Source organism: Oncorhynchus gorbuscha, linkage group LG24 (genome assembly GCF_021184085.1).
Source record: "Oncorhynchus gorbuscha isolate QuinsamMale2020 ecotype Even-year linkage group LG24, OgorEven_v1.0, whole genome shotgun sequence".
Taxonomy (NCBI): Eukaryota; Metazoa; Chordata; class Actinopteri; order Salmoniformes; family Salmonidae; genus Oncorhynchus; species Oncorhynchus gorbuscha.
In genome coordinates, this window is record NC_060196.1 from 10,663,388 (window position 1) to 10,677,047 (window position 13,660).

General features: G+C 43.0%; 4 protein-coding genes across 6 annotated transcripts in view; 1 reads left to right on the forward strand and 3 right to left on the reverse strand.

Annotated features, from left to right (window-relative positions):
• LOC124012438 (zinc finger protein 606-like) overlaps nucleotides 1-13,660 on the reverse strand; it is a 1,040,669-nt gene that overhangs the window by 108,217 nt on the left and 918,792 nt on the right. The window lies entirely within an intron of this gene.
• LOC124012437 overlaps nucleotides 1-13,660 on the reverse strand; it is a 971,157-nt gene that overhangs the window by 72,041 nt on the left and 885,456 nt on the right. The gene's annotated exons all lie outside the window — the stretch shown is intronic.
• LOC124012465 (gastrula zinc finger protein XlCGF53.1-like) lies at nucleotides 3,291-8,542 on the reverse strand. Its single transcript, XM_046326103.1, has 3 exons — nucleotides 7,342-8,542; nucleotides 5,175-5,305; nucleotides 3,291-4,973 (listed from the first exon to the last, which is right to left on the reverse strand). Exons 1-3 carry the CDS (start codon nucleotides 7,586-7,588, stop codon nucleotides 3,732-3,734), a joined length of 1,620 nt encoding a protein of 539 aa, XP_046182059.1. The 5' UTR covers nucleotides 7,589-8,542; the 3' UTR covers nucleotides 3,291-3,731.
• LOC124012425 (zinc finger protein 449-like) overlaps nucleotides 10,806-13,660 on the forward strand; it is a 70,242-nt gene continuing 67,387 nt past the window's right edge. For 2 of the 3 annotated variants that reach the window (XM_046326024.1, XM_046326023.1), the window contains exon 1: nucleotides 10,806-11,297. In XM_046326024.1, coding sequence (XP_046181980.1) covers nucleotides 11,015-11,297 — 283 coding nt within the window. In that variant the 5' untranslated portion in view covers nucleotides 10,806-11,014. Of the gene's footprint in view, nucleotides 11,298-11,759; nucleotides 11,891-12,089; nucleotides 13,649-13,660 lie in introns of those variants that run through there. The other variant, XM_046326026.1, reaches the window with a different exon arrangement.

The following is a 13,660-nucleotide window of genomic DNA, read 5'->3' on the forward strand; positions in this document are numbered from 1 at the left end:
GATTCTCTGATCCACCTCTACACAGGCGACACCCTTCTGTATACATCTGGCCCTTCTTTGGACATTGTGTTAACAACCCTCCAGACGAGCTTCAATGCCATACAACTCTCCTTCCGTGGCCTCAAATGGCTCTTAAATACAAGTCAAACTAAATGCATGCTCTTCAACCAATCGCTGCCTGCACCTGCCTGCCCGCCCGTCCAACATCACTACTCTGGACGGTTCTGACTTAGAATATGTGGACAACTACAAATATATAGGTGTCTGGTTAGACTGTAAACTCTCCTTCCAGACTCACATCAAACATCTCCAATCCAAAGTTAAATCTAGAATTGGCTTCCTATTTCGCAAACAAAGCATCCTTCACTCATGCTGCCAAACATACCCTTTTAAAACTGACCATCCTACCGATCCTCTAATTCGGCGATGTCATTTACAAAATAGCCTCCAATACCCTACTCAGTTTATCACAATACCCTACTGAATCTATATGGATTCAGTCTATCACAGTGCAATCTGTTTTGTAACCAAAGCCCCATATACTACCCACCACTGCGACCTGTACGCTCTCGTTGCATACTCGTCGCCAAACCCACTGGCTCTACGTCATCTACAAGAACCTACTAGGTAAAGCCCCCCCTTATCTCAGCTTGCTGGTCACCATAGCAGCACCCACCTGTAGCATGCGCTCCAGCACGTATATCTCTCTGGTCACCCTCAAAACCAATTCTCCCTTTGGCCGCCTCTCCTTCCAGTTCTCTGCTGCCAATGACTGGAACGAGCTACAAAAATCTATGAAACTGGAAACACTTATCTCCCTCACTAGCTTTAAGCACCAGCTGTCAGAGCAGCTCACAGATTACTGCACCTGTACATAGCCCATCTATAATTTAGCCCAAACAACTACCTCTCCCCCTACTGTATTTATTTATTTTGCTCATTTGCACCACATTATTTCTCTCTACTTTTCACATTCTTCCACTGCAAATCTACCATTCCACTGTTTTACTTGCTATATTGTATTTACTTCGCCACCATGGCCTTTTTTTGCCCTTACCTCCTTTAACTCACCTCATTTGCTCACATTGTATATCGACTTATTTTTCTACTGTATTATTGACTGTATGTTTGTTTTACTCCATGTATAACTGTGTTGTGTGTCGAACTGCTTTCCTTATCTTGGACAGGTCACAATTGTAAATGAGAACTTGTTCTCAACTTGCCTACCTGGTTAAATAAAGGTGAAAAAAATTAAAAACTACAAATCTGCATTCATATTCTGATGCATCCTGTCTTGAAAAAAAATTAAGTACTGAATGGAGGTAATGAAATAGGCATTTGTGAACATCATTATAGCTTACACAGTACAAACACAATACATAACAGACCTTTTTGGCGTTTTACAGTATATGCCTTATACACCGAGTGTAGAAACATTTAAGAACTAGGCTTGGGAGGTCAACCGTTTATACTGGGGTATTTGTAAACAGCCACAGAATGGTTTACCAATACCGTATTAACTATTTATTTGCAGTTTTTAAATACATTTTTATATTTGTAGCTACTTAAACCTCTATGGGATCGGTGTCCCTAAACCGGGACGGTTGTTGCTCAATATATGCGATAATGTGACTAGAAAACATTGTATACAACAGCCAACTTTCCGGGACATGTCTTATATGGGCAAGCTTAAATTCTTGTTAATCTTACTGCAGTGTCCAATTTACAGTAGCTATTACAGAAATACACAACAAAACACATCACGGCAAATGGTTTGATACATTCACCTCGAAAGTAAAAAAAAAAAAAATGTACTTACATTCAGTAAACTTGATCTGATTTGTCATCCTGAGGGTTCCAGAGATAAAGTGTAGTGTAGTTTTGTTAGAAAAAAAACATGTCTATACTCAAATGTAGAAACTGTGTTCTACAGTTTGACCCCACTGCTGTCTCTGGCTTCACCCCCCCAGTCTGAAGCTTTTGCACACACTGCTGCCATCTTGTGGACAACATCTAAATTACACAGGATCCTAACTCAACAACTCTTGCATTCCCAAAAATATGATGGAACATGTTTTTGTTTGTTTATATGATCTTTTACCAGATCTAATGTGTTATATTCTCCTACATTAATTTCACATTTCCTCAAACGTCAAAGTCTTTCTTTTTAAATGGTATCAAGACTATGCATATCCTTGCTTCAGGTCCTGAACAGGCAGTTAGATTTGGGTATCTCATTTTAGGCTAAAATTTAAAAAACGGGTCTGATCCTATTAAGCATGTACCTGCAGTCAACTTGTGCAATACGTCAGGAGATAAAGCATATAGCGTTTTTCATTAGACATCATTTTACATTATGAAGCTTACCGCAGTTCCCCAAAACAGTTGGTTTGCAAATAGCACAACGGGAGAAAGCGGGAGAAGGTGAGTCCAGCTGTGTAGACAGGGGTCGCGTTTTATATTGAAAGTCAGTGTTTTTTGGCTTCAATAGAGTGATCAGGGATGTGCAACTATAGTTTTCCTGAACAATAAATACATTCGGGAGAAAATAGCTTCATTTTCATCAGATAACAACAGAAGTGTAAAGCTATTTGACTGGCAGCCACACAAATAAATGAACTTAGAATGAAAAAGCAAGGTATTTTTTTTGCAAAAGCGATGTATGGCCATAGTCTTTCTAATGTTTATCACAGAAAGAATGTAGCCAGCGACATTTCCTAATGTTTTGCTTAAAGTCAATCTTGCATTTGACAGAGATTACAATAAGCATTTTAGATCTGCGTTTACATCTGTGTTTACAAAATGCAGCAACACAATTTGTAACTTGCTAATTATCTAAGTAAGTGGCTGAATTAATAAAGGTGACGGGCATCTTTCTCTTCTCCACTCTCTTCCTTGTCATCTTCAGAACCATTTTGGGAAACCGGGCCCTGGCATTTACAAAATTACACTGATTGGCTCAAGAGGGCGCTATAGCAATCAACTGAAGTTCTAAAGTGAACAAGCATCTCTCCTGTCTAGACATGATTACTGTTGCTGTGAAGCCCATCATGGTGGATATACACTGTGTACAAAACATTAGTGTACTTTCCATGACCGACTGACCAGGTGAATTCAGGTGAAAGCTAAGATCCCTTATTGATGTCACTGTAAGTCGCTTTGGATAAAAGCGTCTGCTAAATGGCATATTAGATTAGATTAGACTTGTTAAATCTACTTAAAAATCAGGGTAGAAAAAGGGGAGGAGACAGGTTAAAGAATGATTTTTAAGCCTCGAGACAACTGAGACATGGATTGTGTATGTGTGCCATTTAGAGGGTGAATGGGCAAGACAAAACACTTTTAAGTGCCTTTGAACGGGGTATGGTAGTAGGTGCAAGGCACACCGTGTGTCAAAAACTGCAACATTGCTGGGTTTTCTCACTCAACAATTTACATGTGTGTCAAGAATGGTCCAACACCCAAAGGACATCCAGCCAACTTGACACAACTGTGGTAAGCAAGTCAACATTGGCCAGCATGCGGTGGAACGCTTTCGACACCTCAATATTAGGAAGGTGTTCCACACAATGTCTGGATGCAATATTTTACCCAGGAATATTCAACATTGAAATCTGTTATTCTAAATGCATATGTGGATATATTCTGCTTACAAGAATGAAAATGTATACTTGTCTTTAAATCAGGGTTTGATCTAAATGTCAGAAGCTATCGCGTGGAATGGTTACTTTCTATGTTAGAGTGGAATGGTTTATCTGCTGGTGCATCCTGAGGTAGCTCCTCTCTGAGGACCTCTTCCCACAGTGCGTACTGGCAAACGGCCTCTCTCCCATGTGGACCCTCTGGTGCCTCTTCAGGTCACCGGTCTGGGTGAAACGCATGTGACACTGGCTACAGCTGAAGGGTTTCTCCCCTGTGTGGACACGCTGGTGTCTCTTCAGGTCACCAGCCTGGGCGAAGCGCATGTGACACTGGCTACAGCTAAAAGGTTTCTCCCCTGTGTGGACCATATGGTGCCTCTTCAGGTTGCCAGCCTTGGCGAAGTGCATGTGACACTGGGTACAGCTGAAGGATTTCTCCCCTGTATGGACCCTCTTGTGGATCTCCACCTTTTGGGGGCAGCTGAAGCCTTTGTTACAGAACATGCAGAAGAACCGTTCCTCTTTACTATTGTCTGATGTTGCTTCCCCTTCCTGAGCCTGCGCTCTAGCCCTGTCGTTTGAGTTCAATTCCTGATCGAAAAGGACGTGGCCATGTGAATCGAAAGGTGCCATCGATGTGGACACTGGGTGTAAAGGGGAGTGGGTCGCAACATTTCGATTTGTCTGTAAGCTTTCCCTGTAGTCTAAGAAGTCACTGGTGTTGCCCTGCGAGTGACCTTCTTCTAAGTGAGTCTGGTCTGCATTCCATGTCAGAGGAGGGTCACCCTCCACTTTCACAGTGACCTCATCTATGACCAGATCCTCCCCTTTCTTATCTAGGCACCCTTCAGAGTATACACTACTACTGTACCGGTTCCAGTCCCCTCTCATTGGATTAGTATGTGTATCCAAAACCAATGGCATGTCACCAGGTATCATCTCTGTCTCCGTAACATATGAACAGGACTGGTCATTCTGAGTCTGTAACACGTCACATGAGTCCTGGAGGGGCAGAACCGTCCTCAGGCTCATGTTACCATAAAGTAAATACTCTGAGCGAGCAGGAGGAGAGTCAAGTTGTCCCAGCCCCGTTAAAGTCTCGGTGTCGGTCTCTGACTTGAGGACGGCGTTCGGCGTTCCACTGACCTCCGTGATTCTGCATCGGGTCCTGGGCTGCACTGGGAGGGTGGCGGGGTCCTCCATGGCTACAGGGGGCGTGCCAGCTGCTCCAGTAGGAATGTCTCTGCTGTGCCGTGGGTCCTCCTCTCCTTCAGAACTCTCAAGCTTGACCAGAGACAATCCTCCAGGACCTGCAGCCTCTGTATCTGCAGACTGACACAAGAAGAAAGGAGGTTATTACCGGTACATGAGTTGAATTGGATATAACAATGTAGTAAGGAAGTCTCACAAGCTCCTCTGGCAGATAAATGAGGATGTTACATGTAAGGAAGTGAATAGCTGAGTGGAGCCTTTCTGAAATAAACTGGCCACATTTGATGTACTGTAATTTTGATGTAATACTGTTACACTAACTTCTATCATGATAACGTGCTGGATTGAGGTTCTACTCCCCTCATCAACAGTGATTGGTTGGTCATCGCTCCATGTATTGTGTCCCGCTGGCTTCACAAAGCTTCTGTGGCCTCCAGTGAGATTTCCTTCACCTGAGAGTGATTGGGGGAAGAGAGGTGGTTAGGTTAGCTACTATCAATGCTATATTGTACACTATTGATACTGCCTAGAATTGGCAAGGATGTAAGGTAACACAATATTCAATAATAAAAAATGCATTGTAAAATTAATGCATTCTTTATAAGTTAAGGTAGCAAACCATTTAAAGAAAATCATATTACTCCAGTGCTAGCCTCTCTACACTGGCTTCCTGTTAAGGCAAGGGCTGATTTCAAGGTTTTACTGCTAACCTACAAAGCATTATATGGGCTTGCTCCTACCTATCTTTCCGATTTGGTCCTGCCGTACATACCTACACGTACGCTACGGTCACAAGATGCAGGCCTCCTTACTGTCCCTAGAATTTCCAAGCTAACAGCTGGAAGCAGGGCTTTCTCCTATAGAGCTCAATATTTATGGAATGGTCTGCCTACCCATGTGAGAGACGCAGATTCTGTCTCAACCTTAAAGTCTTTATTGAAGACTTGTCTCTTCAGTAGGTCCCATGATTGAGTTAGTCTGTCCCAGGAGTGTGAAGGTGAACGGAAAGGAACTGGAGGAACGAACCGCCCTTGCTGTCTCTACCTGGCCGGTTCCCCTCTCTCCACTGGGATTCTCTGCCTCTAACCCTATTACAGGGGCTGAGTCACTGGCTTACTGGTGCCTAGGAGGGGTGTGTCACTTGAGTGGGTTGAGTCACTGATGTTGTCTTACTGTACGGGTTGGCACCCCCCCTTGGCGGAGATCTTTGTGGGCTATACTCGGCCTTGTCTCAGGATGGTAAGTTGGTGGTTGAAGATATCCCTCTAGTGGTGTGGGGGCTGTGCTTTGGCAAAGTGGGTGGGGTTATATCCTCCCTGTTTGGCCCTGTCCGGGGGTATCATCGGATGGGGCCACAGTGTCTCCTGACCCCTCCTGTCTCAACCTCCAGTATTTATGCTATAGTAGTTTGTGTCTGGGGCTAGGGTGTCTGTTATATCTGGAGTATTTCTCCTGTCTTATCCGGTGTCATGTGTAAATTTAAGTATGCTCTCTCTTCCTTTCTTTCTCAGAGGACATGAGCCCTAGGACCATGTCTCAGGACTACCCGTCCTGATGACTCCTTGCTGTCCCCTGTCCATGCTGCTGCTCCAGTTTCAACTGTTCTGCCTGCGGCTATGGAACCCTGACCTGTTCACCGCATGTGCTACCTGTCCCAGACCTGCTGTGTTCAACTCTCTAGGGACAGCAGGAGCGGTAGAGATACTCTGGATGATCGGCTATGAAAAGCCAACTGACATTTACTCCTGAGGTCCTGTTCCCACCCTCGACAAACACTGTGATTATTATTATTTGACCCTGCTGGTCATCTATGACCATTTGAACATCGTGACCATGTTCTATTATAATCGCTACCCAGCACAGCCAGAAGAGGACTGGCCACCCCTCATAGCCTGGTTCCTCTAGGCTTCTTCATAGGCTCTGGCCGTTCTAGGGAGTTTTTCCTAGCCACTGTACTTCTACACCTGCATTGCTTTCCATTTGGGGTTTTAGGCTGGGTTTCTGTACAGCACTTTGAGATATCAGCTGATGTAAGAAGGGTTTATAAATACATTTGATTGATAGCGTTAGATACTATCTACATTTACGAAAAATGTAGCCTAACTTAACATGACTACCGGTAGGTAACGTTCAAAGACACAGCTCACAATATAGATATTTTTTTGATTAACTCCAAATCCTTGCTGTCATCTCTGCAGACCATGACTAACGTCCGATAACCCAAATGACATATTGAGTGGCACCTTTAGAAAACCCCACATCTCCTTATACGGTTCCTTTCAAAATGTCCACTCCTTTCGAAACCACCACCTTTCCTGAGAGATGCACTGAGATATTGATTTACATATAGGTAGGTGGCAGCATGGAGACTCAAAGGGATGACCTCTCTGAGCGATGATGTCGCAACTGGACCGCTCACACACAACTGAACACATGTGCAGGAGGCGACAAGCATATATTTACAGCCTTGGCCTTCTGCTAAATGTACCTCTTGCCATTCCTTTGTATCGGTCGAGGATCTTGACACTACTGGGACGACTGGCTAGGACGCGCTCCCGTGCCATCTTCAGTTCCAGAAGCTGTAGTTTCCTCCGCAATGTCCTGTTTTCTTTCTGACTTTGAGTTATTTCCAAACGAAACACTGCATAGTCGTCGTCTACGAGTTTACAGACCTCTGCCACGGCTGCATTCGCTAGCACCTCCATAATGGAGGCTATTTGAGTGTGAAAAACCATACAGTTATCTAACGTTAGTATCTAGCTAGCGTTACCTAAATAACATCTATTGAACACGTATTGTCTCCAATGCGAATTAAATACTACATGTGGTAAGTGTGTGATATTGTGCAGTTAAATGAGTCATTGAGTTCCAGGGTGTTAATAAATCCCCAAACAACAACGCTAACCTGGAAACTGTACTTGATCACTGTTTACTTTTTTTGTGTGTGGTTTTCCGGCAGACAAGACGCTGTGTTACTGCCTTTCACAGGTAGGAGTGTGAATCGCACATTTTGTTCACAAAAAAATAAGCTATTGGCTGACTCATTTATTTTTTATGCCGGTTTGATCGCGGCAGTAATAGTAATAATAATAATGTCTGCAGTTTACGGTTTGGCTATTTGTTTCAAGTGTATTAGTCTATAAATAAATATGTTTGCCAAAATTCGTCATACATACAATAATTATTAATTTCGGTTGCCTATCCTGACGAAGTTTGTCCTATAAAGTATTTGACCCAAGTATTTGACCCTCCCCTAACCCGGACGAATTGAACGCCGTCCTATGGGACTCCCGATCAAGGCCAAGTTGTGATACACCCTGGGATCAAATCCAGGTCTGTGGTGATGCAGTGCCTTTAGACCGCTGCGCCACTCAATGAACCCATGTACGGTGGGGCAAAAAAGTATTTAGTCAGTTCTCCCACTTAAAAAGATGAGAGGCCTGTAATTTTCATCATAGGTACACTTCAACTATGACAGACAATGAGAAGAAAAAAAAATCCAGAAAATCATATTGTATGATTTTTAATGAATTTATTTGCAAAGGCCATTTTCTGCATTTTCCACCCCCTTCTAATTTCCTTAATTTTGTGGCTAGAGGCTTTCGAAGCTTCTGATAAATGATGTCAATTAGCCTATCAGAAGCTTCTAAAGCCATGACATAATTTTATTGAATTTTCCAAGCTGTTTAAAGGCACAGTCAACTTAGTGTATGTAAACTTCTGAACCACTGGAATTGTGATTTAATTATAAGTGAAATAATCTCTCTGTAAAGAATTGTTGGGAAAATGACTTGTCATGCACAAAGTAGATGTCCTAACCGACTTGCCAAAATAATAGTTTGTTAACAAGAAATTTGTGGAGTGGTTGAAAAACAAGTTTTAATGACTCCAACCTAAGTATGTAAACTTCCGACTTCAACTGTATATACACACACACGGACATGTACATGATGAACTCATACACATTGTAAATATGAAAATAGAATACAGTATTTCAGAAAGTGACCTACCGCTTGCATGTCAATTGACTGGGAAGCATTAACGTTTGCCATCTCCACCTATCTGTAAGCATGACCAATGGCACCTTATTGTTTTGTGAATTCAACCAACCAATAGGAATACCTAAACATCAAATACATATTTCTGCCATGTCATGTGGAAACATAACTAACCCTGTTACACAGGCCACTCGGTAACATTCAATGTCTTCTTAGTAAGCAACTCCAGTGTTTTAGGTTATTATCCTGCTGAAAGGTATATTAATCTCTCAGTGTCTGGTGGAAAGCAGACAACCAGGTTTTCCACTCAGATTTTGCCTGTGCTTAACTCCCCAGTCCTTACAATTATAAGCATACCTATAACATGATGCAGCCACCACTTGAAAATATTGAGTGGTACTAAGTAATGTCTTCTATTGGATTTGCCCCAAACATAACACTTTGTATTCAGGACAAAAAGTGAATTGCATTGTCACTTTTTTTTCTCAGTATTGCTTGTTGCAAACAGGATGCATGTTTTGGAATATTTTTATTCTGTACATGCTTCTTTCTTTTCACACTGTCAATTAGGTTAGTATTGTTGAGTAACTACAATGTTTTCTCCCATCACAGCCATTAAACTCAAACTGTTTTAAAGTCACAATTAGCCTCATGGGGAAATCCGTGAGCGGTTTCCTTCCTCTCCAGCAACTGAGTTAGAAAGGATGCCTGTATCTTTGTAGTGACTTGGTGTATTGATACACCATCCAAAGTGTAATTAATAACTTGACCATGCACAAAACGATATTCAATGTCTGCTTTTCTTTCCCATCTACCAATAGGTGCCCTTCTTTGCAAGACATTTGAAAACCTCACTAGTCTTTGTGGTTGAATCTGTGTTTGAAATTCACTGCTCGACTGAGGGACCTTACAGATAATTGTAGGTGTGGGATACAGAGGTAAGGTAGTCTTCACACACACACACACACACACACACACACACACACACACACACACACACACACACACACACACACACACACACACACACACACACACACACACACACACACACACACACACACACACACACACACACACACACACACACACACACACACACACACACACACACCACATGTGGCTGCCACTCTGTTCTTTATTCTTAATCTTATCTAGTCTGATGCCTAGTCACTTTACCCTGCCTTTATGTACATATCAAGTAAAATGGGGAGGGTTTGGCCATCATTGTAAAGAAGAATTTGTTCTTTAACTGACTTGCCTAGTTAAATAAAGGTTAAATAAAACAAAACATTGTACCCCTGCACATTGATTTGGTTCCCTCTGTTATAGCTTCACTCTTGTGTATTTTATTCCTCGTGTTACTATTTTTATAAAAAAGAATGTAACTGTATCGTTGGGAAGGGCTCATAAGCAAGCATTTCATGGTCAAGTCTACACCTGTTATATTTGGCGCATGTGACAAAGACATTTTTATTTGATTTAGAAAGACAACCGTGTTGCAATTGTGGTGGGGATCATGATCCCGAGTTCCTGGAGTGCCCTGTAAGGGTGAAGGAGATTGACTGCTAACTTTTGACACCTCAATCAAATTTCCTATGCGATTTAAAGAGGTGAGAAAACAAGTGACGCTTATGAAGATATTGTAGTGGATGCACCACAGCCTGTAGTACAATTTTGCTGCCAGGTGGCGTTCAATTGCCAGTTCAAAACTGTACGGCTCAAGTGTCAAAGAAACTGGACATTATTGTGGCTGCAGCAGAAAAGTAGTTTGGACTTCTGATCATTTTGAGCCTGTGTAGGGGTCAGATCTGTTTGACTTTTAACAGAAAAGTAGTTTGATTTAGTTTATTTATTTTGGTCGTTTGTATGAATATATCCTGTTTCCATCCCACACAGTAGGTGGCGACATGCACACTAAATTGTGTTAAAGCCAATATACCATTGAAGAAGAAGAAGTAGTAAACGGAAGTAAACGTTGACCAAGAACACTTTTCACGTTAGCGTTTTTGGTGTTATTTAGACATTTATTAACACCATGGAACTTAAAATATGACCAATTGAACTGCACAGCATCACATACTTACCACAGGTAGTCGTTAATTCGCGTTGGAGACAGGGCGTGGTTGATGATATCTAGCTAGGTGGTAACGTTAACTAACAATGGCCAATTGTGTGGGTTTTCACACTCAAATAGCCTCCATCATGGAGGTTCTAGCGAATGCAGCCGTGGCAGAGATCTGTAAACTCGTAGACGACGACTATGCAGTGTTTCGTCTGGAAGTAACTCAAAGCCAGAAAGAAAACAGAGGATTGCGGAGGAAACTACAGCTACTGGAACTGAAGGTGGCACGGGAGCGCGCAGAGAGGACAACGCGAGAGCGCGTCCTCGCCAGTCGTCCCAGTAGTGTCAAGATCCTCGACCGATACAGAGGAATGGCAAGAGGTACATTGTAACCAATTGGGTTAACACTTCGTTAGTTTTTGGATAGTATGAAATAGTTCCCCTGATTATTTAGCTATCTTGCTCAAAGACACAATATCATATTCTAACCAGTTCCTCTATGTCCTATGATTTACTCATTGAAAACAATATGACGCAAATCAAATCAATTTATTTGTCACATGCACCGAATACAACAGACTTAGACTTTACCGTGAAATGCTTACTTATGAGCCCTTTTCCAAAAAGGCAGTTAAAAAGTAAATGGTAACAGAATATAACAATAACGAGGCTATATATGCATAGAACATATCAATTGATCTATAAATAGAATATCAACAAGTTATTTAAAGTGTCACCTTACATCCTTGACAATTCTAGACATTGTCACTGGTGTACAATATACCATTGAGCATTGACAGAAGCTAACCTAGACACCTCTTTTCTCGCAAATTACTATTTCAGGTGAAGGACATCTCACTGGAAGCCACAGGAGCTTTGTGAAGCCAGCAGGACACAATACATTGAGAGATGACCAACCAATCACTGTTGATGAGGGGAGTGGAACCTCAACCCAGCACGTTATTGTGATAGAGGTTAGTGTAACAGCTTTGCATAAAATATTACCGTTACGTAAATCAAATATGTCTGGTTTATTTCATAAAGGCTCCCACTCAGCTATTCACTTGATTACATTGTAATTTATCTGCCATAGGGAAGCTTGTGACACTTCCTTACGACATTGTTATCCAATTCAACTCATGAACCGGTAATAACCTCCTCTCTTCTTATCAGGCTGCAGGTCCTGGGGTCAAGCAGGAGAGGACTAAAGGAGAGAAGGAGCCACAGCACAGCAGAGACATCCAGACTAGAGAGCCCCCTGTAGCCGCGGAGGACCCCACCTCCGCCCCAGCGCCATGTAGGACCCGACCCAGCATCACCGAGGTCAGTGGAACGCCGAACACCGTCCTCAAGTCAGATACAGACACGGAGACTTTAACTGCAACACACAGGCTCTTACACACAGGATCTGACCACAGATCAGACCCAGAGAGACTGGGGCTCGGGCCACTGGGCTGTCCTCCTGCTCCTGGTTCAGAGTACTTACCCGTATTTCATCAGAGCCAAAGAACGGTTCATTCCCATGGAGATTGTGATGGTGACACGTTAGACACTGGTGGGGATGTTCCGTCTTGTTCTTACGCAACAGAGATGGACCCTGACAACATGCCCTTGGGTTTAGACACACAGGCTGATCTGTCCAGAGGGGACTGGAACCAGTACAGTAGTAGTGGATTCTCTGAAGGGTGCCTAAATAAGAAAGGGGGGGTTATAGTCATAGATGAAGTGACTGTGAAAGTGGAGGGCGACTCTCCTCTGACCTTGAATGCGGACGAGACTCACTTAGGGGAAGGACACTCACAAGGCAGAGATTTCTTAGATTACAGGGAAAGCTTAGAGACAAATCCAAACGTCGCAACCCACTCCCCTTTACACACACTCAGGGATCGGGACCCAGTGTCTACGTTGATGGGGCCTTCTGATTCACAGGGCTGCATCCTTTTTGATCAGGTATTGAACTCAAAGGACCAAAGGGCCAATGGGAGGGGAGAGGGAGCAACATCAGGCAGTAGTAAAGAGAAACGGTTCCTCTGCATGTTCTGTAACAAAGGCTTCAGCTGCCTCCAGAAGGTGGAGATCCACCAGAGGGTCCACACAGGGGTGAAACCCTTCAGCTGTACCCAGTGTCATATGCGTTTTGCTGAGGCTGGCAATCTGAAGAGGCACCAGAGGGTCCACACAGGGGAGAAACCCTTCAGCTGTACCCAGTGTCATATGCGCTTCTCCCACTCGTCCAGCATGAAGAGGCACCGGAGGGTCCACACAGGGGAGAAATATTAAAGCTGCCCCGAGTGTGAGAAGAGAACTAGCTGAAGATGCACATTTAGGTCCACATGGGAGAAAGGCTGTTCACCTCTACGCAATGTGGGAAGAGGTTCTCAGAGAGGAGCTCTGAGGTGCAGAAAAACGATTCCACTAAATAGCTTATGATGCTTAGATCAAACCCTGCATTAAAGACAGGTTGATTTTCAGTATTGTCAGTTGAAAAGATCCACAGATGCATTTGGAATGACGAGAGCAACAGATTTCAGTGTTGAATATTCCTGGGTAGAATATTGCATCCAGACATTGTATTTAAGCCTAAAAAGTCTGTTACATATTGCGTTTGTACTGTGTAGGCTATTTGATGTATATTCAACTGCTATTTCTTTCCCCCGAGACAATTTTTATGAGAAAATGATTGCAGTTTAAATTTTGTCCTGTCCCGACTAAAATAAATGTTGGTCGCCCGAGAGTCATCTGTT